This window comes from Erpetoichthys calabaricus, chromosome 17 (assembly GCF_900747795.2).
Source record: "Erpetoichthys calabaricus chromosome 17, fErpCal1.3, whole genome shotgun sequence".
Classification (NCBI taxonomy): Eukaryota; Metazoa; Chordata; class Cladistia; order Polypteriformes; family Polypteridae; genus Erpetoichthys; species Erpetoichthys calabaricus.
Window position 1 is genome coordinate 96,384,753 of NC_041410.2, and position 26,680 is coordinate 96,411,432.

At 44.2% G+C, this 26,680-nt stretch overlaps 1 protein-coding gene across 2 annotated transcripts in view; it reads right to left on the minus strand.

Annotated features, from left to right (window-relative positions):
- Positions 1-1,056: 1,056 nt before the first annotated feature.
- rab3db (RAB3D, member RAS oncogene family, b) overlaps positions 1,057-26,680 on the minus strand; it is a 60,016-nt gene continuing 34,392 nt past the window's right edge. For both annotated transcript variants that reach the window (XM_028822558.2, XM_028822557.2), the window contains exons 2-5: positions 21,053-21,280; positions 6,175-6,293; positions 5,284-5,408; positions 1,057-3,147 (exon numbers count right to left, since the gene is read on the minus strand). In XM_028822558.2, coding sequence (XP_028678391.1) covers positions 2,960-3,147; positions 5,284-5,408; positions 6,175-6,293; positions 21,053-21,280 — 660 coding nt within the window. In that variant the 3' untranslated portion in view covers positions 1,057-2,959. The remainder of the gene's footprint in view (positions 3,148-5,283; positions 5,409-6,174; positions 6,294-21,052; positions 21,281-26,680) is intronic.

The window sequence follows — 26,680 nt, forward strand, 5'->3', positions numbered from 1 at the left end:
TCGGCGGTCAGCAAAGTCAGGGACAAAAGTGACGGCGTTAACGAGAATCACTGACGTCGGTACTACTATACACGGGGTAACCGCTAATGAGTTACAGTTCACTTACAAATTGTCCAAATAATTAAAGTAACTGGATCCTACTACACAAATGTCACAATAAAGGTAATTAACTCAATGAACCGTCCATTAATTGAATGATTGAATTATAGGAGAAACATCCATTAGTTGACTGCTAATTACTAAAGTAATGCACTGCGTTTTATGCATCGTCCATTAAACAAGGGTATTAATTATTTAATCAGTCATCAAGAAGCAGATTTTAACACAAGAAAATGTTTAATTAACTTAAGGGGCCAAGTGTTTAATTGCTGGTTTGCCTAAAAGGCAGTTATTAATTCAAGATGGCTAATTAATTCCTTTGATTGCCATGGTGACAAAAGAAGAATATTAAATAGCAAATGGCACCGTCACACGATTCGTCTTCCAACAACAAGCAGACGTCGGTATGAGGAGGGGTACGACTGAATTAAGAGAAGCACTGCCGTTATATGCGAACATGTTGACGTCTGTAACCGTCTGCTGTTAAAGTTAATGAGATCCCAGGGTGGCAGGCAGGCAGGTAGGTAGGCAGAAGGCCTTGCCAGCTCACGACGGTGGCGGCGTTTTGTGTTTATTGACACGTCCAGTAAAATGAACGCCCTGTGAGGTTAGGGCTTGTCGAGAGGCTGCGCCACTGCTGCTCGTGTCATTCCCAGAGTACGAGCTGATGGCGGTGGTGTGGCACAGACGTGTAAAAAGTCGTTTAAAGATCAATCCTGCGGTGACCTTTTAGCCTGCGTCTCTCTACACGTAACATTCAGGAGCGAGATCGGGCGTCAGGCCCTCGTACTTCGGTCAGGCTGTGGACGGACGTCCTGCTAGAGCAGTGCAAAACCACGGATTTAGGCCGCGTTTGGAGCGGCTCTTCGCCTTTCTGTCTTACTGGGGGTGACTTTCGGCAGTAGGGAACGTTCCTTGTGTCTGCGGTGAGTGACGCACTTTTAACAGTAAAGCGAAGACCAAACCTCTACAGATAAAAATCACAAAGGCGATCGTTCTTCCTAAACAGAAGCACCATTCATAAATTAGGATAAAAATATTTAACCTAAATGAAAGTACACAGCGATCAGTTCTCCTGCTAGGAGGGGCTTCTGATGTTCAGACGTAGAAACACCGAGAGAAGGCTTCAAGGGCAGGAAACCATTCTGTGTGCGCCACCCTGTGACTTGTCACCTGTGTCGTAAGAGTCCCCGAAAAGCCCACCTCAACAGAGCAGCACGGAAAGAAGTTTTGCGTGAGATTTTAGCCGAGAGACACAGGAGGGCACTGTTCACTTGGCAGTGCCTGTCACTGCTTTTCAGCAAGAAGCGCCCAGCCGAGTAAACAGCTGGGAAGTGGCGCTGCTCACTCGAGGCCTGAACCTTTCACACAAGGCGCCTGCTCGTGGTTTGTCCTTTCACTCCACACATACGCTGGTCAGGGCAACAGAGAATCATCTTGAAATATGTGGCTGGCACGTGGTGCCAGAGTGCCCATGCTGTCTGAGTGCAGAGAATGGACGGGCAGACGTGTACACTGGAGAGATTAGGGATTGTGAGTGTGTGTGGACGTACGTGTGCTTATGCTGGTGAGCACCCTAGGCATACTGGTACATGCACATGCACGTGTGAGTCTGGGTATACATTTGAATTGGCACGAGGGCATGCATAGATATAAAACACGTTGGACAATCGAACACCTGCAACTGTGTGCTCAGCTGGAGGGCCTCATAAGACGTTCACAGGTATTATTGTCAGATCCACCGCCACCACCACCACCGAATTGAACTGCACAGTCTGAGCAGTAAACACCCCAGGACAGACAGACACGTTCAGAAAAATCAGACCGGTGCTTTATATTACTCTGCGTGTGCTTAAAGTTATTATGACAGTCTGGACACACATCTCCGTTCAGGCCTGGTTTAGTCGCTGAATCAAGAATCGATTTGATTGTTAATCAGAGCCCTGCCAAGTACATAAGTATATCACACAACAACATTTTAACGCAGATCATCGGAGACATTCAGGACCCACTAATGTTAAATCACGCCCGTACTTTGATGAAGCTACATCATTGAAAGTGTGCGTTGGACCTGCTCGGTGGTCGCACTTCGTGATTTGCTGTACATTTTCTAGCCATTACAAAGGTGTGACCTTTCCATACTTGCACACGTGTGTGTGTGTCTGCTACTTAGCGATTGCGCTTTACCCACACCTGTAAATGAGTACCATTATCATCCAAAGCGCAGTAATCAGATGTACAAAAAACCAAAGCAGATTCTATCCACTGGTGTCATTTTTTCCAAAACATCTCGCCCCGTCCTTACACTAATTTCCCAGTGGCTGACTGATGTGGAATTCTCCTGTTTCTCTTCCTCAAGAGAGCCTGCCTGTTCCTAGAGTGCCAACCGTAGTCCCTTTGCAGCTGATACCACTTCTTATTATGCCCACGAGTTCCACTAGGTACCATAAGGGCTAACAGTGTATTTGTGCAGGGTGGGACGCGACTCTGAATGGCCTAAAGCTCTGGGTGCTGCGTGGACTAATGGTGGACTTGGTGGCAGAAATTGGCACCTGGTGCTTTCCTGAAAGTGAAAAAAGAGGGCAGGAGGGCTGCATTGGGGGATTTGACATAAACTAGCAATCAGCGTTTGCACCAGTGAACTCTTGGAAAAACTCAAAAGTGAAAGTGGAAAGAGAGGTGTGAGGAGGGAGGTAAGGTTTACTTGAAATGTCGAGTTTTTTTTTATTAATCTAAGATCACAAAAGTAGAATTCGGGAAAAAAAAAACAAAACAAAAGTTTTATCGTTGAAGAACGGCGGGTCAAACCAAACCAAACCAGATTTGCTGTACGGGGCAGAGTCGGCGGTGAGGGTCTCCCCTAACAAGAACAGCCGCTCTGGCTGGGCGGGGGGTGTTCACTGAGGGGCGAGGGTTTGCTGTTGCTCACAATTGATTGGTTCGCGTCTACGCTCTCGTTCATCTTCTCGAAGATAATGTCCACCAGTCGTTCAAACACCTGCTTCACATTGATGTTATCCTTGGCGCTGGCCTCGAAGAACACAAATCCTGCAGAAAGGGATGGAAAGAAGGGGAGAGGAAGAAGGAAAACGTTACTCGCTTGGAAACCTGGGTAACTAACTGAGCATTTACTGTGGGGCTGCCTGGCTAGAGGGAATCCGGAAAGGCACAGCCCTTCAAGTGGGACACACTGTGGACACTTAGTCGGAGCTAAAAGCCCACCAATTCGGCATCGAGTCCCTCCGGAAAATCCACATACTGCTTAAAGCAAAACACGCTTTGCACTGGCAGTACCCAAGTAAGTGGAATCGACCTTAGCTATAGAGCTTTTACAGAAACATGAAACCCTGAAGCGTAAACCTCAACTCCTCTGCAAGCAGTGCCACAGACCCGGGGAGGGAATTCACAGATGGATTTATGATGTTCTTAGTCTATAAAAATACGTCAGTTACACCACTGGTCACAACGTCTGTGTTTTCCAGCCACAATGTCGCATTGCTGTAAATGTCTTTTTTGTGTATTTTCCCAGTGAACGCATTTTAAAGAAATTGCATTTGGTGGTTTCAGGCATTGCACGTGTTGTGTCTGATGTCAGTTTTGATCTGTTAGGTTTATCATTTTATAGACAGTTGCCGTCTCAATCTGCATTTCTTGGCCTTACCCAGCACTGTCAGGACGAGCTTCAGGCACTGAGACCCTGAATTGGATGAAGTGCTTGTGAGAATGTTATTCACGTCATTGAGGGAGAGGATGCACAATTTAAACAGATTGTTATTTTCATGGGAATTGTTACATATGCATAATAGAGCTATTTTACATTACAGTGAGTAATTAACCATAGTAAAAAATAGTAAAATGTAATAAATTGAAAGAAAATTATGTTTCATGTTGTGTTAGAGGTATTCGTTCTGTTTGGCTTTGAAATTAACACGTAAATACTTTTTAAACATACACTTTTACTGTAAAACTTCAGTAAAAACAATTTTTTAAATTACCTTTTCGTCAATATCGCATTGAATTTTGATTCCGTGTTTGGATGTTCATCGTGACAACTCAACGTATAACTGCCTGTGAGTGAATTTAGTTTCTTTCTCTCTCTAATAAATAAACAGACTTTTTCGAATGTTTGTCCCTGTGATTTGTTAATTGTCATTGTAAAAGCTAACGGGAAACTGTAAACGTTTTAATACGAATGGCATATCAAGATTTCCTTTGGTGTCTAATATCACCCCTGAAGATGGACTACATGACCTTTCTTGTTAAAACGTTACATGTTAGAATTGTTGGACCAATTTTGAATCCAACTAATCTTGTCCTATTGCATAGCCCATCACTCAGACATAAATTACGCAATAACATTACGATACGTCCTTCTTTCAACAGTAATTCATGCGGAGGAAGACCAGACGGTGTTAACGGTTGTCGATATTCTTTGTGATATTGTAAGTTGATGTTTTCATCTTCCACACCATCACCACCAACTGTTTCAGCAGAGTCTATTGATACGCATTTAACCAATTTGCTGTGTAACCAATTTTAAACAATTTTTGCGTTAATTCGTTCATCGTTTCTCACCCGTGTACACTTTACTTCTTTTGATAACCCTTTGTGATGAAATTCTTCAATAAGCTTTGGACATAACACGTCTTCTTTTATTGGGGAACTTAAAATGAGGAACACGTAAAAATTTATAACAGCGCAAGAACTGAGTCTGACAAAAGCATTCACACCAATGAGAGGTGAGAGGTCAGAGGATGGTGGGTGTGGCTGAGAGGAGGGCGGGACTTGAAAACATCTCTTGGCAATAGTCTCGTCTCAAGATTTTCTTTTATAATAGAGAGACATAAGTGTCAGGCAGAGCTATCAAGGCAGCACACGGCTGTGAATTAGGAGCACTGTTTCACTCTGCAAAAATCGCAGCTCGTTTTATTGACGGTCTATAAATTAAAGAACGTTTAAGAACCTTGTCAGTGGAACATCCCGCTCATCAATGGATGGAAGTTGAACATTGCCAATGTTGTATGATGGGAACAGACAGCAGTGTGACACAATGCCCTTCTCCACTGGCTGTTCTGGTTAATAAATTCACGCTGCCAGCGTTTTTTTCACAATGTCGTGGGTACTACGTCTGAAACTTCAACAACAGGAAGAACGACACACAGAAAGGTTTATCACTTAACTTACCCAAGTCGTCAGCCAGTCGCTTGCCATCCTCAGTGGGGATAACACGATCATCTTCCAGGTCACACTTGTTCCCAACTAAAATCACCTGTGTGTTCTCCCACGAGTAAGTTTTGATCTGAGTTGCCCTGGGAGAGCAAAGGAAATATTGTGAGTACTTCCTCCTTCTACCAGTGTCACATGCAATGCTCTTCACAGACCAGCCGTTACCCGCAGACAGGAAGGCGTTCCATGTAGTGTGCGAGTTAATGAGAAAATTAGACCTAATAAGCTGTGTGACCGTGAGAAGAAGCCATGCGTCACACACTTCAGCAGTCCTAAATGGCTGAGCTAGCATTCTGTATCTAGCAGCAGCACTGCACCATTTTCACACTTTTACGGGCTAAACCTGCATGCCATACCCAAGTTTGATTGCAACGTAACCTGGAATCAAAAATGAGCTAAACATTCTTCATGAGTGAAAGGTTGCCAGCCATTCCTTGTCACCAGTTCCAGTTTATTTTCACCTCTCACACTAAATTGCCAGTCCTGAGTTTCGTCCTCTTTACACACTCATCCATTCACGATACACTTTCCAGCTTTAGCACGCGGCCACTGTTACACGCTCTTTGCACCATAAAATGACCTACCATTTATGAACACAGTGCAAGAAGGAGGTAAGTAGCCAACTTGAAATATCTTTTTAATGTGGCGATGTAGCATCCAATTTAGAGATCTGCACCGTTTAAGAAAATTAAAGAGCAATCGAGTGACAACCACAGAAGAACTTTGATTAATGACAAGATATTTCTGCATTTACAAATTAAAAAAAAAACAAAATTAGGTAAGGGTGATCGCCAATAATGCACATTTTTAAGAATGAGTGAAGAATTCTGTGAAAAACGTTGGACTTACCAGTCCTGAACAGCATTGAAGGAGTCCTGGTTAGTAATATCATACATGAGGAGGAAGCCCATTGCACCACGGTAGTAGGCTGTGGTGATGGTTCGGTATCTCTCCTGGCCTGCCGTGTCCTACAGATACAAAAAAATAAAGAAAGAAAAACAATTTGCCTCACCTCCCTCTCATATTGCTCAGTTTCGAGGACACAGACAGCATTTCTGTAATATATAACACCATTTCACAGTCCCTCCCTTTCAAAGATCCAAGAGGACAGTGGGATAAGGATCTCTCACTCAACATCTCAGAAAAGGAGTGGAAAGTAGCGATGCAGAGAATTCACTCGAGCTCCATATGCGCAAGGTATACAATTATTCAACTAATAATTACATATCGAGCACATCTCTCTTGTTTAAAATTGTCCAAAATGTTTCCAGCCCAAAATCCAACCTGTGAACGCTGCAGTCGAGCTCCAGCCTCACTGGGTCACATGTGTTGGGCCTGCACCACATTAACATCATCCATCCATCCATTATCCAACCCGCTATATCCTAACTACAGGGTCATGGGGGTCTGCTGGAGCCAATCCCAGCCAACACAGGGCACAAGGCAGGAAACAAACCCCGGGCAGGGCGCCAGCCCACCGCAGGGCGCGTACACACTAAGCACACACTAAGCACACACTAGGGACAATTTAGAATTGCCAATGCACCTAACCTGCATGTCTTTGGACTGTGGGAGGAAATCCACGCAGACACGGGGAGAACATGCAAACTCCACACATGGAGAACCCGGGAAGTGAACCTCAGGTCTCCTAACTGTGAGGCAGCAGCGCCACCCACTGCGCCACTGTGAGAGTTCCAATTTTAAATAAAATAGTCGTGCAAAGCCTTTGAGACGGTGAGTTGTATGATTGTACCAGAGAAACAGAGTTAAGTACAAAATATTCAGCTCTGGAACGAAGGTAGAAATCAAGAATAATGAAACCAATGTGTATGTTTCTGAAATTCAGCAACGGATGTACGATTTATTTTTAAAATTAACTTCAATATTCCAGCCACCTAATAACAAAATGTTAGAGCACAAGAACCAGCAGAGTCCACTGTATTTTTGTGTGTGTAAGTGTGTTTAGTGCACCTCAGCATTAGAAAGACAAAAGATAAGGATAATCAGAGTTGGCTGAGCACCAGTTAATTTAATAAAAAATAAATAAAGAGACGCTGAATGCACTGCTTCAAGCAATGAGTAACAATAAAACCAGCGCATGGTTTACTAATCTAAGTCTATCCATTTGAAAAATGATTGTTACATATATACAGTACTAGCCGTCCCCCGTGGCCCCGTAGAAGTGAAACGGGACAGTGAGGAGGGTCCTGCCCGGCCCCCCACTCTCCCTCCCCTCGGCCCGTAGCCTCTCTCTCGGATTAGCGCAAATATCTCGTTCCTGCAAGTGAACTAAGATTCTTAGCGCAAAATCAACTGGAATGTTCAAGCAAATTCTAGAAAAAATCCCAATCTAAATCCGCTAAGTAGTTCTCTCATTCGCTAGCTAAGTGGCGGTAAGACACGCCCCAAGGCGGCGTGAGTGAGAAGGGCCCCGCCCCCCTCCCCTCGGCCTGCCGCGTGTCTCTCGAATAATTCATTCCTGCAAGTGAACTCTGATTCTTAGTGCGGTGAGAGAAGTTGCAAAATCAACCGGAATGTTCAAGCAACTTCTAGAAAAAAGCCCGATCTAAATCCGTGAAGTAGTTCTCTCGTGAAAAGCGGACAGACAGACGTTTTATATATAGAGATATATATAGCAGGACAAACATTAAATACACAAAATCAATATTCTGTTTAGTAATTATATCAGTGATAACAATAACTTTCTGAAACCTTTTTTAATACAATTCAGGCTTGTACCGTCCTTCATAAACGGTAGTTTATGTTAAGAAATTGTCCATTTTAGTGCGATTTTACTTTTTCCACATTGCAGCAAGTCTTAATGCTATGAGGCCCACTGTGTAGTTTGTTATGAAGTTACGTCACGTTTGGACACGCTGACAGATGTCTAATATAGGATGTCTGCTGAGCCTCAGGCGACTGCGTGGGCGTCACGACTTATTCTGAAGTTTGGACAGCATTAGCCGCCAGTGCCGTTTTTGTTTTGTTCCAATAACTGAATGTGCTTAACTCAAAGTTAACGTGAGAGGTGGTCAAAATGGGCATAATCTGGTAAATTAGACAGTTTAAACAAAGCGCCAGAAAAAGAAAAATTGTCAATAAAAACAGAAAATATCGAAGGATACATAAGACTATAAATAGCAGCACAAGAAACACAGAGAACAAAGGTAATCCTGGCATAAATCGGTGAGGAATTGAAGGCGTCAAGTCTGTCTGAAGAGCAGCTGCCTCACAACAATGCACGCTGCTTCCTATTAAAGTCCCAGACAAGCCCTTCACACCACAGCATCAAACGCTGTCTACGTCACGTCAGCTGTAAAGGCCATCCATCCATCCATCCGGTTTCTCACCCCGTTTTCCAGTGGAGGGTCCAAGGGAGTCGTTGCTTGTGCCAGGACAGTTCATGATAATACAGTATGTAGGCCAAAGGTGCGATTTTGTGGTATTCCAAGTAGTACGTTTCTGCCATAGGGTAACATTCAGCCACACCAGATTAGAAGGTAGGCCAGAAAAGGATATCAAAAGTAGAAGGATAATCTCGACGCAATCACAGGTAGACGAGATGCTTCATATTAGGCAAACAGCTGCATGGCCACAAGAATCCACCGTCAAAAAGGCACATGGAAGACACGGTAGGAACACAAAGCAGAAGCAGTAGACTTAAACTGCGCCAGAGTGGCCATCAGGATAAGAGCCTTGCTTTATTGGTGGAGAGTGGAGTGGACCAGGAAAGGCCGCTTAGAGATATCGTAGAATGCCACAGAGAGGCGACTCCTGTAGCTAAATGAGATTCAGACCAGAAGAATAACCAGCTCTTTTGATTGGATTTTGACAGAGAGGGCAACTGTCAGGGTCTTAGCCAGACACGGTGGAGGGCACCTGCTCTATTTAGTGTGGGGTGTCGGTGGGACCTCTCAGGGAAAAGGACAGCAACTGAAGAGTACAAGACCTTGACATGCTGCAGTCAACATCTCTCTGTTATAAAAGAAAATCTTTGGCCAAGAGATTATTTCAAGTCCCGCCCTCCTCTCAGCTCTCATTGGTGGGAATGCTTTTGTCAGACACACACACTTCCTGCACTCTCAGCTCTTATAAATTTTAACATTTTCCTCACGTTAAATTCCAAATAATAAAAGACGTGTTATGTCCAAATCTTATTGAAGAATTTCATCCCAAAGGGTTATCAACAGAAGAAATGAGTACACGGGCAATCCTAGAGAAACGATGAAGTCAAACGAATTAACACGAAAAATGTCAATCGGCTACACGGCAAATTGGTTAAATGCGTATCAATAGACTCTGCTGGAACAGTTAGTGGTGATGGTGAGGAAGATGAAAACATCGACTTACAATATCAGCGAAGAATATCTACAACAGTTAACACCGTCTGGTCTTCCTTTACTGTAGAAAGAAGGACGTATCGTAGTGTTATTCTGTAATTTATGTCTGAGTGATGGGCTACGCAATAGGACGAGATTAGTTGGATTTAAAATTGGTCCAACAATTCTGACATGTAAAATTTTAACAGGCGACGAGAAAGGTCATGTAGTCCATCAGACACCAAAGGAGATCTCGATCTGCCATTCATATTAAAACGTTTACAGCTTCCCGTTAGCTTTTGCTGTGACGATTAACAAATCACAGAGACAAACATTCGAAAAATCAGGTTATTTATTAGAGAGAAAGAAACAAAATTCACTCACAGGCAGTTATACGTTGAGTTGTCACGATGAACGTCCAAACACGGAATCACAATTCAATGCGATATTGAGGAAAAGTTCATTCAAACATTTGTTTTTACTGAAGTTTTACAGTAAATGTGTATGTTTAAAAAGTATTTACGTGTTAATTTCAAAGCTAAACAGAACGAAAACGTATAACGCAACATGAAACAATTTTCTTTCAATTTATTACGTTGGTTAATTACTCGCTGTAATGTAAAATAGTTAGCTCTATTATGCATATGTAACAATTCCCATGAAAATAACAAGTCAAGTCAAGTGAAGTTGGGGAGCACACACTGATACAGCGCATTGCCGCACCCACTACACGACGAAACAACCCCCCAGGCAGACACGCAGTCCAGTCCCACCCTCCGGAAATGACCCTCTGTCTGCTGCAGCCAGGAGTCACGTGGGTGACCCCTTGCCTGGTCCAGCCACTCAGGTCCCCAACAATGAGGATCTTACGAGTCGGATCACCCTCGGGTAATGGCGCCACATGGCGTAGTACCGTAACTGACGCTCCCTCACAATGCAGGCAATGTGCCTCATTCGGGACTCCATGAGTGACACAAAGTCTGGATTTCCCGGAGAGACACAAAGGAGTCCAGTCTTCGTCTCGGGTCACTGGATAGCGTCCATGTCTCGCAACCATATAGCAAGGCAGGAAGCACCAGGACTCTAAAGACTTGGACCTTCATCCTTTTGCAGGGATATCGGGAGCGCCACACACCCCTTTCCAGCGACATCATGACCCCCCATGCTCTCCCGATCCATCTACTGACTTCATAGGAAGAGTCACCAGAGTGACATGAATGTCACTGCCAAGGTAAGTAATAATAATAATAATTCATTACATTTATATAGCGCTTTTCTCAGTACTCAAAGCGTATTCGTAAACCTTTCGACGAGGTCGACACACTGCTGATGGCGGTCATTAAAGGCCATGAAAATAACAATCTGTTTAAATTGTACATCCGCATCGCCGTACGCGAGCGGCAGAGCTGCGAAGTGGCTAATGTATAGTGCCTGCACCGGGGGTTGGCGAGCGAAACGAGTAGGGTGCAGAGCCCCCTACTTTAAAAAAAACAAAAAGGCCAGATTAACACAAAATACAAGCATGGAAGTGAAAGGGAGAACACAAAGTGAGTTTGCTGTTACCCAGAAGACCACTACACAGGCCAGCGGTGCTTTAGTGAAAGCTGACTGATGATAAAGCTGCCACTTTATGGATCTAACATGCCGAGTGTGCGTTAGGATGAATGGTGGCTGAATGTTCTCCCAGGGTTTGTGTTGGCTTTTCTTCAACATCTAAAAAATTCCAAATTTTCCCATGTGGATGTGGGCACGAGTTTGGCTCGGACTGTCCTGGGATGTTTCCTGCCTTGTGCTCAGTATTGCCAGGAAAGGTTCTGCAAATGATGCTGAACTGAATGAAGTGAGAATGACATGACATGAGTTTGTAAAGTCCAAACCAAAGCCAGGGGAAAGAAAACAAACAAAAAAAGAAAAGAAGGAGTAATAAAAACACACACGCAGACAATCCATCAGTCCGTTTACTGATCCCACTCAGTCCAGCTGTGTGGCTGTGGAGGACCCGAGACCACATTAACAGTTGTAGGGACCTGCCCTGAATGGGTGGAAGTAGAAATGACAAAGCCTTCAGTAGATCTTTGGTATGAGCAGATAAGAAGTGCCAGCAGGCAGTGCCAGCGTTTGTCTAACTAGAAGCCACGCCAGGAGGGGTGGAACTTGTGAACATTAAGAGACCGTGTCACTTGTGGAGAGCAGGTCATCCATTGTTAAAAAGCCTGGTTTTACCTGTAGTGCACAAACGTTTCCAACCCTGCCGGCCGCTCATACAGAGTAGATTTCATACGCTAGATGAAAAACTGGAAATAGCAGAGTAGTACAGGCACCAACTAATCTATGTGAGCGGGCACCAGGAAAAGCAAGGGCCACAATGGAGGAAGCCACGAAGCAGAGCACAGAGAATACAAAGAGGCCTGCGATGGAGACTGTCAGCAAACAAGTCAAGCACACGTGTAACACCACAAGAGGCGACTAACGCTTCGGAGAAGAGAAACAGAGGAGCAGACACAAAGTGACCCACACATCCAATTCATAAAAGTCAAACTGAAATAAATGAATGGCTGATCGCTATCGTCATGGCAACTGGCTCCAGACCCCGCTCATATTCTGGTAACTGAGCTTCTAGGCCCTTCTGTTCCACGCAGTTTGGCAACATCACAAAAAAAAAAAAAGGCGGGGGGGAGCGGTTTCCACGGTAACCGCAGTTGACAAACTGCTAAAGATGGCTCGATCCCTGCCGCTAGGCCCATTTGCAGTGTGAGTGCCACGAGTCGGTCTATCAGAAGTAAAAATTAAAATTGTGTGTCAGTAATAAATGCTGGATGTTGGAGCAGACAGACTGGAAAACACATTTTCACGGGATTCGAGATCTGGACGGCGGGCACCGCAGCACAAATGCAAGGCTAGAGACAGTCTCACGAACGCATGCATAATTTAGCAAGGACAGGCAACGTGTGATTAAGGCAGGCCATTAACTGATTTATCAGATCAGATCCAGGAGGTTGACATGCTATAAACCAGAAGACATTTGTCATGCCACTTTTAGAAACAACCAGTTCATTAGATCCCCCCCCCCCCCCCAAAAGATTTTTTGATATGCGACAGACCTCACATGAAAATGGCTCATTAATACAGGATGTGGAAGAAAACATTCATGAATGGAAGTTGTAAGCGGGTCTGTGCAGAATGTGAGCTCAGTGTCCATTCCCACGTCATCCGGCTGTAGACGGCCTTTTATTCGTAGGAAGAACAAAATTGAGGGGGCAGTTTGGGTCTTATAAGGAAGTAAGATTAGATCACGTTGTAGGCGTTCGGTGAGGCTGGGCATCGCCCTGCATTCCAGATGGATTGTCTGTCGGCCCGCAGGCTACCACAGTGATTGGAGGAGGTGGGGATCTCCAGCTTCAGAGCACTTGTGACTCTCTGATGTTCTGCAGAATCGGGGTCTTGGACTTGAAGAGGCCCAACAGGTTCAAAGCACTTTGACAGACTGACACAATTGATTAAATTCATTTTTTTCCTCAGAATTCTACACACAACACCCCATAATGACAACATGAAAAAAGTTTGAGGTTTTTGCAAATTCATTAAAATTTAAAAAATTGAGAAATCCCATGTACATAAGTATTCACAGCCTTTGCTCAATACTTTGTCGATGCACCTTTGGCAGCAATTCCAGCCTCAAGTCTTGTTGAATATGATGCCACAAGCTTGGCACACCTATCCTTGGCCAGTTTCGCCCATTGCTCTTTGCAGCACCTCTCAAGCTCCATCAGGTTGGATGGGAAGCGTCAGTGCACAGCCATTTTAAGATCTCTCCAGAGATGTTCAATCAGATTCAAGTCTGGGCTCTGGCTGGACCACTCAAGGACATTCACAGAGTTGTCCTGAAGCCACTCCTTTGATATCTTGGCTGTGTGCTTAGGGTCGTTGTCCTGCTGAAAGATGAACTGTCTGAGGTCAAGAGAGCTCTGGAGCAGGTTTTCATCCAGGATGTCTCTGTACATTGCTGCAGTCATCTTTCCCTTTATCCTGACTAGTCTCCCAGTTCCTGCCACTGAAAAACATTCCCACAGCATGATGCTGCCACCACCATGCTTCACTGTAGGGATGGTGCCAGGATTCCTCCAAACGTGACGCCTGGCATTCACACCAAAGAGTTCAATCTTTGTCTCATCAGACCAGAGAATTTTCTTTCTCATGGTCTGAGAGTCCTTCAGGTGCCTTTTGGCAAACTCCAGGCTGGCTGCCATGTGCCTTTTACTAAGGAGTGGCTTCCGTCTGGCCACTCTACCATACAGGCCTGATTGGTGGATTGCTGCAGAGATGGTTGTCCTTCTGGAAGGTTCTCCTCTCTCCACAGAGGACCTCTGGAGCTCTGACAGAGTGACCATCGGGTTCTTGGTCACCTCCCTGACTAAGGCCCTTCTCCCCCAGTCGCTCAGTTTAGATGGCCGGCCAGCTCTAGGAAGAGTCCTTGTGGTTTGGAACTTTTTCCACTTACGGATGATGGAGGCCACTGTGCTCATTGGGACCTTCAGAGTAGCAGATATTTTTCTGTAACCTTCCCCAGATTTGTGCCTCGAGACAATCCTGTCTCGGAGGTCTACAGACAATTCCTTTGACTTCATGCTTGGTTTGTGCTCTGACATGAACTGTCAACTGTGGGACCTTCTATAGACAGGTGTGTGCCTTTCCAAATCAGGTCCAGTCAACAGAATTTACCACAGGTGGACTCCAATGAAGCTGCAGAAACATCTCAAGGATGATCAGGGGAAACAGGATGGACCTGAGCTCAATTTGGAGCTTCATGGCAAAGGCTGTGAATACTTATGGACATTGGATTTCTCAATTTTTTTATTTTTAATAAATTTGTAAAAACCTCAAGTAAACTTTTTTCACGTTGTCATTATGGGATGTTGTGTGTAGAATTCTGAGGAAAAAAATGAATTGAATCCATTTTGGAATAAGGCTGTAACATAACAAAATGTGGAGAAAGTGATGCGCTGTGAATACTTTCTGGATGCACTGTATATGACCGACATTATAAAATACTAGAAATTATACAATAAAATCAAGTCCTGACTTATCCATGAGTATAGAAGTCAAGCAAAATGACTCCTTTTATTGTCTAAAGATTACTTGCTTTCGAAGCAACTCGGGCCCCTTCTTCAGGAGAGACGTAATACAGAGACTGGAGTTCCCTGAGTTGCCCCGAATGCTTGCATATTGTAATCTTTTTAGGTAGCCAATAAAAGGTGTCATTTTGCTTGACTTCTCACTACATCCATTAATTACTAACACGGTACAACACCCTCGTACTACGGTAATCTACTAAAACAAGTAGCTGCTAATATATTTTTTTGTCCTACTATGGGGATTCGCCCCCTGCTTGCTCCGCTCGCCAACCCCCTGCCTGTGCTACGTGCCAGCCACTTCTCGTCTCTGCCGCTCGCGTGTGTGGATTTCACTTCCACCAAACAGTAAATCTTTTGATTCTCGTGGATACGCCTCTTCATTGGGAAGAAACACGATTTTTCCATGATGGCAACACAAATTAGACGATCTACAAGTCTCCGACTTAAAGTTTAAAGCCTAACAATATCTACTTCTGTCATATCACCAGTGTCCATATATTCGATCTCTTTTCACTTTTACCTTTTCGTCAATATCGCATTGAATTGTGATTCCGTGTTTGGAATGACATCGTGACAACACAACGTATACCTGGCCGCGTGTGAATTTCGTTTCTTTCTCTCTACACAAACTGTGTCTGACAATAGCATTCACACAAATAATGATTGGACCGTGTGTGTGTGTGGTTGTAAATATTTTAGACGTGGGCAGGACTTCTTCAAATCTCTTTGCATAAACTCTTCTCTTGCAGGGTTTGAAATTATCTCTTGTGGGATTTCACTTTCACCAAACAACAAATCTTTTAATTCCCGCAGATACGCCTCTTCATTGGGTAGTAACACGACTTTTCCCTGATGGCAACACAAATTAGATGATCTACAAGTCTCCGACTTAAACGTTAAAGCCAAACAATAACTACATACTTCTGTCATATCACCTGTGTCCATATATTCAATCTGTTTTCACTGTTCTGTTATATCGCTGAGTAATAATTTCCGTTTGTTAGTTCTAATGTGATCTTTACTATCAGTTTTTTGAGACTTTTGAATTTTCGTACTTTCATAATCTCTAACATGTGTACCGCGCCAACGTTTTTGAACCTCTTTATGACGTTTGTCTACTTTGTCTTGTGAGACTTGCCCAGACACCACCAGTCGGAAACCACATCTTTATAAAACGCACACATTTATTAAACCACAAAACACAGTCCCAAACAGCACACAGTGCAATCCAGACTTCTCTCTCAATGTCCGTGGCCGCCTTTCCTCTCTTTATGGGAGCTTCGTCCTGCTCCCATTCCCGACTCAAGCTCCCCGATTGTAGGAAGGCGGCCCCTTTTATTCCCGCCCAGATGCGCTCCAGGTGTCTGATGACGTCCTTCCAGCAGCACTTCCTGCCCTTTGCACTGGAAGCACTCCGGGCGTCTCTGGAAGGATCTTCCTCCATCTTGCTGAGTGTGACGGAAGTAAATGTTTCCCGGGTTCTACGAGGCTTGAGGTGCCCCCTGGCAGTGGCTTGGAACTTTTTTCCTTTTCTCCTTTGGTCCTCTCCTGATCCAGAGTGGTTGCCCCCTCGTGGCCCGGAGGAAATAAATGCCACCTTCCAGTTCTTCCAGGCATCCCGGCTGGGAAAGGATCCCAGCAATCTGTGAGTCTTCTACTCTTTGTCTTTTATTTCCGACCCCTCTTGGTGCTGAGAGTGTAGGAACTGTCTGACAACAGCACTCACACGACTGAGAGGTGATTGGACCGTGGCCGTGGTTGTAAATGTTTGAGAGGAGGGCGGGAGTTGACAAAATCTCTGAAATGATCTCTGACAAAGTCTCGTCCCAGGATTTCCTTTTATAATAGAGAGATAGATTTATATCCCCACCTAACCTGCCAGATTCACATTTTTCAAGCTGTGAAATTTTCCTCCCTTGGACTTCATTTCAGAACTTGTCGTTTTTTTTTGCCTTTACCGTTCGCAGATGCTATGCTGACTACGGGTGTGTAGGTGCAGCCATTCTAGCAGAGCACTCACATTCAGGGATGCTATCTAACATAAACACTGCTGATTTCAGAATTCCAGGCTATTCAGCAAGTCTAATTACCGAGGGAGAAGAAGAACTGAAAGACATTAAACTTTAAACACGCCAGCACCTTTCTTTTTTCAAGCTCCTTGTTGCCAGAAGGTCACACCAAGTTCCTCACAGGATGGAATCAGCAAATGTTATAATGCGACAGCTGGGAATTTCTTTACCTTTCTCAATGATTAACCAAAATGTAAACTCAGCTGGTTTGCTCAGGTAATCCCCGTCACCGCCCTCTATGTACACGTTTTGAGATCCATTAGGAGCCTCAGTGTGCGCCTTGCCTCCGTCCTTGAAGCCTCCCTTTCTTTCTCCATCCATCCATTGTCCAACCCGCTGAATCTGAACACAATCTGGTCACGGGGGTCTGCTGGAGCCAATCCCAGCCAACACAGGGCACAAGGCAGGATCCAGTTATTAACATCAAGTCGAGTTTTGAAAGTCCCCAACGTCTTACTGTCTACCACACTACTTGGTCGCTTATTCCAAGTGTCTGTCATTCTTTGTGTAAAGAAAAACTTCCTAATGTTTGTGCGAAATTTACCCTTAAGTTTACAATGGTGTCCCCGTGTTCTTGATGAACTCATTTTAAAGTCACAGTCTCAATCCACTGGACTAATTCCTTTGATAATTTTAAACCCTTCAGTCAGGTCTCCTCTTCATCTACTTTTGTTTAAACTCTAAAGGCTCAGCTCTTTTAATCTTTCTTCATAACTCATCATCTGTAGCCCTGAATCAGCCTAGTCGCTCTTCTCTGGACCTTCTCTTGTGCTGCTATGTCCTTTTTGTAAGCCTGGAGACCCAAACTGCACCCAGGACTCCAGATGAGGCCTCACCAGTGTGTTATAAAGCTTGAGCAGAACCTCCAGTGACTTGTACTCCACACATCAAGGCACTATATAACCTGACATTCTGGTAGCCTTCTTCATGACTTCTGAACACTATCAGGAAGTTGACATCTTAGAGTCCACTATGACTCCTAACTCCTTCTCATAAGGTGGACTTTCGATTTTCAGACCTCACATTTTTACTTCCTATGTGTAATTCTTTACATTTACTGACATTAAATTTTATCGTCCACAAATCTACCCAAGCCAGTCTGCTGTCCAGGTCCTTCTGTGATGATATAACAGATTCCAAATTGTCTGCTAATCCACCTATCTTGGTATCATCTGCAAACTTCACCAGCTTGTTCCTTATATTCCTATCTAAATCATTTATATATAGATATTAAAAATAGCAGCAGTCCCAGCACTACCCCCTGCTGGTCACCACTCTTAAGATCAGCCAGTTCTGATGAAGTTCCTCACACCATCACCCTCTGCTTCCTGTGTCTGAGCCAATTCTGCATCCATCTAAAAACATCACCCTGAACTGCCACTTCTTTTAATTTGATGCCCACCCTCTCATGTGGCACCTTATCAAATGCTTTCTGAAAGTCCACATCAATAATCTCATCTGCTCCACTTTGATTTATTCCTTTGTTTCTTCCTCATAGAATTCCAGCCTGTTAGTAAAACACGACCTCCCTCTCCTGACCCCACGCTGACTGTCCTGTCCTTGCCAGGTGTTCCTCAAGCTTATCCTTAATAATTCCTTCCATTATTTTTCCTGTGTTGCATGTTAAGCTTACTGGCCTGTAGTTGCTCTGATCTGCTCCGTCACCCTTTTTCTATAATGGGATGATATTTGTCATTTTCCACTCCTTCGGAATCTCTGCAGTGCGCAGTCACTTTCTGAAAATACGTGTCAAGGGTTTATATCTGCACTCACTGGCCTCCTTAAGAACTCGAGGGTAAATATTATCTGGTCCTGGTGATTGGTTTGATTCATTACGACTATTTTTTGTGAAATGGGACATTTGAATTTGCTGTATTTTCTTTATCCATCCATCCATTTTCCAACCCGCTGAATCCAAACACAGGGTCACGGGGTCTGCTGGAGCCAATCCCAGCCAACACAGGGCACAAGGCAGGAACCAATCCCGGGCAGGGTGCCAACCATTACAATTTAAATTTATTAGGAGTCTGCGGTAGGCTGGCGCCCTGCCCGGGGTTTGTTCCTGCCTTGCACCCTGTGTTGGCTGGGATTGGCTCCAGCAGACCCCAGTGACCCTGTAGTTAGGATATAGTACTGAGAAAAGCGCTATATAAATGTAATGAATTATTATTATTATTATAGTCGGTTGGATGATGGATGGATGGATTTATGAGGAGTCGGTACATTTTTGCTGACTCCAGGTACCCAAAATTGTTTCCGACTCTACAGCCCTGGTCATAACCTCTGACGCCGGTCACTAGACTCCAGTGTACTGCGCAAAACAAAATCAAAATTAAACTCCTGAAGAGAAATTGCTTAAGAAACGAACTTATTTATGGTAGATTTTCTACTTCTTATGAAAACAAAGCACTTTCCGAGCAGACAGATGGCTCTTTTATGATATCACATGATGGTATGATAGAACTTTATTTGTCCCCAGTGGGAAATCTGGCTTTTTACAGAAGCTCTTTAAATAAATACATAAATGGGTAGATAAATATACGCAGATAGTTTGGTCTGAACACACACAGGATGACTATAAAGAAAGAAAATGAAAAAGAAAGCAAAGTTCTGACTTGGCCGTCACAGTCACAGCGAGGCACTATGCAGACGTGAGGTGTCAGCTGTGACTGCACGTGTATATTTGTCACAATTATTATCGATTGTATTGTATAATATGAACCCATTTAAAAACAGCAGTGTATGATCACCAATGAGTACGGTAACTGTGGGGAAGACATAAATACAGAGGGGAAAAAAAACCTGAACGATGACAACTAATAGGCTTTGGATATGCATAGTCAGTCACGCTCTGATGGACACTGGTGGAAATCCAGACAACATGGGAGCCAGGAGGCGCTTTTTAAGTTCAGAACTGGAGGTATTGCAGAATACGCGTTATGGCATCAGGAGTAAGGAGTACGTCAGGAGTGCCGTTCATTGAATGACATGATGTGTTGTAATCCACGCTCGTCTCTCAAGGTACTGCGGAGTGAGTGACAACGTGTTGTAAGATGGTGACACATGCAAGAAAGAATTTCACCACACCCTGTACACCTGACAACACTACTACGACTTCTTCTTCTGGTACTACTGTAATGTCTCTCTATTATAGAAAAACAATCTTGGAACGCAACTTTTTTTCGGCAACAAGACATGGTCTTTTGAAGAGAGACACTTTCACATCCCACAAGACAGGCACGTCACGCCATACTTATGACCTTTGTAAGCAAGTCGCGTGATACACATGCAGAGCAGGTTAGCGATAATGGAAGTAGGAAAATTCGAAAGTCTCAAAAAAAAAAAAAAAAAAGAGTGAAAAGATCACGTTAGCACAAACAAATGGAAAATATTACTCGGTGAAACAGCAAAAAGAGATCGCATAGTGCTTGAGGACAAATGGACAAGTGCTGTACAGGCTTTTAAATATTCAAAGCGCCAACGAAATGCCGATCACACGGAACAAAAGCAGCAGCAAGCCAGCAGCTGATCGAGCAAAGAGGAGGTAAACCAACTGTTACTTGTTTCCCATTGTGTCACCGTTTAAGAGGGCGTCACCTTGGTGTGCATTCAGCCCCCCTCTTCACAAAGGCGCGTGGTGCGGGCCTGTTGGTGTGCGAGCGAAGTTCAGATCAGACGGCAAAACAGCAGCTGATCGAGCAAAGAGGAGTTAAAAAAAATGTATTTGCCACCCACCGTATCACCGTTTAAGTGCGGTTTTAGAGGAGCGGACGCGTGTCCTTGGGGTGCGTTCAGCTCCCCTCTGCACAACGGCATGAAGCGCAGGCAGTGGGAGGAAAGGGGTTGGCAAGCGAAACGAGCAGCGGGCGAAGCCCTCTAGTTTTATTAAAATAAATTCATTAGCATTCTTATTTTGAACATTAGAACCATCTGGACAAGAACAGGCCATTCCACACGACAAAGCTCGCCAGTTCTGTCCACTTAATTCTTCCAAAAAATAACATCAAGTCGATTAACAGAAGACTGAGGAGTTGGGGGGCCAGTTTAGGTCTAGAAAGGCTACAAATAAATCCTGCTAAACTAAAAAAAAAAAAAAGTTTACTTCTCAAAATGAATTGTACTTTTATTATTTTTTATTGCGAGAGACTAGAGATTAAGTGAACCAAGAATACGCCAGAGAGTAGTAAGGCTAAGGCGCCATGCTCACCCAGATCTGTAGCTTGACTCTCTTCTCATTGCGGTAGACCGTTTTCACCTTAAAGTCAATGCCAACGGTGCTGACAAAGGCGGACGTGAATGTGTCGTCGGCATAGCGGAACAGGAAGCTGGTTTTGCCTACGCTGCTGTTACCAATGATGAGGAGTTTGAACATGAAGTCGAAGTTCTGATCCGCTGCATCCTTTGTTGTTTGGCGGGAGTCGTTTGCAGAGGCCATCTGAAAAGAAAAAAAAGAAAAAAATAGGCAATAAGACAATGGATAACCGCCCAGAGCCCACCCAGTACCCACCCAGTACCCCATTCCCTTTATCGTTTAAGGCCAGCTCCCTGGTATCGTATTTGTGATTAGTTTACTTATAGAGCAGCAAGTCTGATCGATGTCTGATCAAGTCACTTTCCACGGTAATGTTTTATGTTGTGGAAGATGACCCGGACACAGACAGGCAGGCACATTTAAATCACCCCACACGTTTATTCACAGTGTCCATATTTACAAATCAGTGCCACAGACCCCTAAAGTCCCCCCAAAAGTCCTGGCCACAACACAATGCCTTCACGTCTTCAGGCCGCCTCCTTGCCTCTCCTCCTGAGCTCTGTCCTTCTCCACTCCCGACTCAAGCCCCTCCATGATGGGAGGTGGCCCCTTTTATTGTTCCCCCGGATGTGCTCCAGGTGCCTCCCGACAATCTTGTGCCGGCTGCACACCCGGAAACACTCCGGGTGTCCCCAGTCCTCTTCCCCCCAGCACTTCTGGGTGTGGCTCCCAAGGCACTGGGGCGCCCCCTGGCAGTGACCACGGGCCCCCTACAGGGTTGAGCTTCAAAGCTCTGCACCCGTGGTCCCCATAGCAACCAGGGCAGTTGCCCCTACGTGGTCTGGGGAAGGCGTAAGCCCTCTTCTGGTCTCCCCCAGCCACCTGCGACAATATTTTTTGTCAAATGTTACAGATAACAAAAAATCGAAAAGCTAAAATGATGGCCCGATAGTCTTTGTGTTCTTCTTTTAGCTTTGAAAAGAAAAACTGATTAGAGTAACAAAAGTGTAGTATTTATGGCACATGTAATATCTAATCTAATATCTAATAATATATTTAATAGAGGGGTCTCTTTGGGCAGGGAGGCCCTGCTTTATGCTATTCTTGTTACAAATCTCCTCTTCATCACTTATGTCACCTAATAAGTGTCAGTGCTTTGGTCATATAATAGAATTCATCTATAAACAGAGATCATTAACTTTATTGCTTAAACAAATTAAAGTGAGTTCCCACCAAAATGACTACGTCTAGCATCATAAAAACTAACAGACTTTATTTACCGTATATACTCGCGTTTCAGTTCTCCTGCATACAAGTCAGGGCTTGATTTTACCGTATGATTTCCGGTATTTTATAATGCCGGTCGTATGAGTTGAATGTGGAAAACTCGCGCTATTGGTCCAAGAGATTACGATCGGCTAACGCCCACCGGAGTCACCACAGAGCACACGGCCTTTTCTTTTCTATGTATTGTGCCTACGTGACCACACAGTAATACCTGAACTATTCCGAAGCGACATTTGCACTGATTTGTGTTTTTTGTATCTCACACCCTCATACATCTTTATCGTAAGAGCATCCCTTATCTATGATGGAGCGTTCAATCAGAAGAAAATATGAAGCTGGTTTTAAATTAAAAGTCGTTGAAGTGGCGAAAGAAATTGGTAACTGTGGTGCTGCAACAAAATTTGATGCGTCTGAGAAACTGATGTGAGATTGGAGGAGGCAAGAAGATGTAAAAAAAAATTAAGTGTCGTATTTTTGAACGGGCGTACAAGTCGGGGTCTGATTTTTATGATTGATTTTTTGGGTCTTGTTGGCGAGTATATACGGTAGCAAAATTTTCACAGTACAAATTCTCCCAACAGACTTGATAGCTTTAGTGTAATTACACCGACATGGCAAACAGATGAGAACTAGCAGGCTAAGTGACAGGTCCAACCAACACCTTCTACTGTATATTGCATGCTTATTTACTTCATTTGATTTGATTCTGTGTTTTGTTAGCAATTATTCCAAGGAGACATGCCAGTAAAAATTTATTGAACGAGGTACACGTGACGATGAGCCGGTCTGTCTGCTAGAGTGGACATGTAATGTGCAGCATCTTGAAATGAACGTTTTCTCTAAGGCTGAGCTCGTTGTGAAAGGCGTGCTTACATTTGATAGCTTGTGGTAATAGCAGGCCACCATGAGACCACACAAAGTGTCACCTGTCACCCAGAGCCACACACAAAACAAACCCCCGAGCATACTGCATTTTAAAGGACCTGCCCTGGTCACATTTTTCTGACTTTTTATTTTTTGGAGTGTTATTGAGCTCTTGGGCACGGCCATCAGCATGGTCAGATTAAGGTGGGTGCTAGTGATGCTGCAGCATTAGGCCCATTCCTGAAATAGGCCCAGATGAAAACAGACGAGAATTTTCCAGAAGCTGAACAGTTTTCCCTTGCTATATTAACCTCAAAATAATTCTTAGAATGAAATTTGGAGTCCGACTTTCGGACGCCTAGACACAGCGTTACTTATTATACAGTTACTATTCTTCTTTGCGCTGTGATGTAACTATAAAGTCGTTGTGTTTATTGTTAACCGAAGATTTCAAGTTAATGCTATCAATTTTATGTTAAACTGTTTCCTTAGTAATTTAGCTGCGTTTTTTTGCAATATCTTGGGGATTCTTGCCACTTCATTATTGTTCAGTAAGTGCCACGTAGTAAATTTTTCACCTTGAAATTTAGTTGTACAGTAAAAATCAATGGCTATTTAAATGGTTATCTGTAAAGGTAAAACTAAAAGCCGGGCCTGCATGGATGTTTAGAATTTTTAAAATCCTCGACTGGATTCTGGTCTATTATGAAATTTAAATCGTGGACAAATTTTTACCCTCAAGAACCTGAACTGAGTCACTTTGACCCAATGTCTCTGCAAATTCATTTTTTCTTACTCTGTTTCATAAGAGAATTGTGAAATTTTGTGTATTTCATTGTTAGGTTTTCTGCATTAAGTGCACTTGTCAGACAATTGCTATTGAATGTTGATGTTACGTAGTTTGATGTTAATCTTGAGTTGTTACCATACTTGGAAGATTGTGGGTTTGCTTCCCGGTTCCTCCCTGTGTGGATAGCACTTTGAGTACTGAGAAGAGCGCTGTATAAATGTAATGAATTATTATTATTACGTCGTTATTATTATTCATGTTCAGGTTGCGTCGCAAGCAATTTAGGCTCCTTGGTCGGCCTGAGTGTGCATGTACGGTGAGTGTTGAATACACATGCGCCAATGCCAAGAAAAAATAGGCCTTTTTTACGCTGCAGCATCAGACCCAGTTTCATCTTAATCTGTCCCTGGTCATCAGCAGTGTGTCTGTCTGCAGACGAGAGTGTCGACCTCGTCATTGAGAGGTTTACTTACCTCAGTGGTGACTCTTCCTATGAAGTCAGTAGACGGATTGGGAGAGCATGTCGGGGGTCATGAGGTCGCTGCAAAGGGGTGTGTGGCGCCCCCGATCTCTGTAAAGGATGACGGCCCTCGGACTTCCTGTTTGTGAGACATGGACGCTATCAGGTGACCTGAGACGACAACTGGACTCCTTCATGTGTGTCTCTTCGGAGAAACGAGTCCCGAATGAGGCACATGACCTGCATTGTGAGGGAGCGTCAGTTACGGCACTACGGCCATGTGGCGCGTAATGTTGAGGACCCGAGTGGCTGGACCAGGCCAACACCTGACTGTGGCAGACAGAGGGTGGGACTGGACCGTGTGTCTGCCTGGGGGTTTGCCAACTGGGATCCCGAGCTGTGTGGTGGGTGTGGCGACGTGCCGTACCAGTACACGCTCCCCAACGTGACCTGACCTGTGATAAAGCACATCGCTAACTTCACAAACCTTACTGCAGTACTGACATTGGGACTGGGCATACCTCTGCAAAACTGGATATTGGACTTTCTAATGGATAGGCCACAGTACGTACGGGTAGGAAAGAATAAATCAGATACCATCTCCTTGAGCACAGGTTCTCCACAGGGGTGTGTTCTAAGTCCCCTCCTCTTCACGCTCATGACCCACGATTGTTGTGCCAAGTTCAGCACAAACCAAATTATTAAGTATGCGGACGACACAACAGTGGTGGGTCTCATTCGAGGTGACGAGGAAGGGGATTACAGAGAGGAGGTGAAGTCATTTGTGGAATGGTGTGATAAAAACAATCTGATACTGAATGTCGAAAAAACAAAAGAACTGGTGATCGACTTCAGGAAGAAACAGCTGATTCACATCCCGGTCTACATTGAGAACACTGCTGTGGAAATTGTGCAGTCTATTAAGTTCCTGGGAGTAAATGTGACGAACAACCTCACCTGGTCCCTGCACACCTCCTCCGTCATCAAGAAAGCTCACCAGCGCTTGATCTTTCTGCGGAGGCTAAAGAGGGCCCATCTCAGTAAGTCAGTCCTCACCACTTTTTACAGAGGGACCATAGAGAGCGTGCTAACCAGCAGCAGCTCTCTGTGGCAGGAGAGCTGCAGCGCTTCGGACTGGAAAGCACTGAGGAAAGTGGTGAGGGCTGCGGAGAGGATCATTGGAGCCCCGTTGCCTAATGTACAAGATTTGGCAAAACAACGCTGTCTGGCCAGAGCTGTGCGGATTTCTAGAGACCCTACTTATCCTGCCTCTGAACTGTTTTCCCTCATGCCCTCAAGCAGAAGGTACCGCAGCCTGAAATGTAGAACTACCAGGTTTAAAAACAGTTTTTTTCCTACTGCCGTTCGTCTTTTAAATGAAGCATTCTAGTATTTTATTGTAGGCTGATTTTAACTATGTGTTTTTATTAATGTCTTGTGCATCGTATTTTCGTTCTGCAGCACATCTTGGATGTTCTGCTAAATGACAAATAAAATTGAATTGATTGAAATTGATTGATTGATTGATTGACATGGTGAGAACTCACTCAGGTGCCAGAACACAAGAGTGCCTCCATCAAGACCAGTTCAAACTGGGTAGCTGCGTGTGCATATGCTACACTTTGGGTGTCCCAGCTGTGCGGATGTTTAAAAGCATACATTTTTTTAAAACAACATATGCATGTTCCTGATTTTTTGAGAGGGCAAAATAAATGTAGAATCATCTGATTTACCATGAAGTTTAGTGCTAAGTCGCTACAATTACTGTAAATGGAGCAGCCTGGCAGCTGCTGACTGCGCTCTGGTCTGTAACGAGCAGCTATGGGATCAGCATTCACTTTGCATACAACTCGTCTCCATTCAAATGTCCTGGGACTGCATAACCACACGTGTTTAAAGAGCAATAAAGTCAAGTGAGACCGCGCTGAGGAGCGGGAAGTAGAATGTGGGGCTGTGGTACAGATGGACGTAAGGAAGAAATGTAAGAAAAGATGAGGCCGTTCTCTTTATATAATATGTCACTTCACAGAATCAAGTCACTCAGAAGGAAAACATAAAATAAAATTATTATTGCAGGGCTATTCAAAATGAAAGAGCAGATTTCAGAAATGTATTTCAAACAAAGGGTGTAAGACAGACGCTCATTCCACACATCACCGGAGATCCCCCCAGTGACCACCGA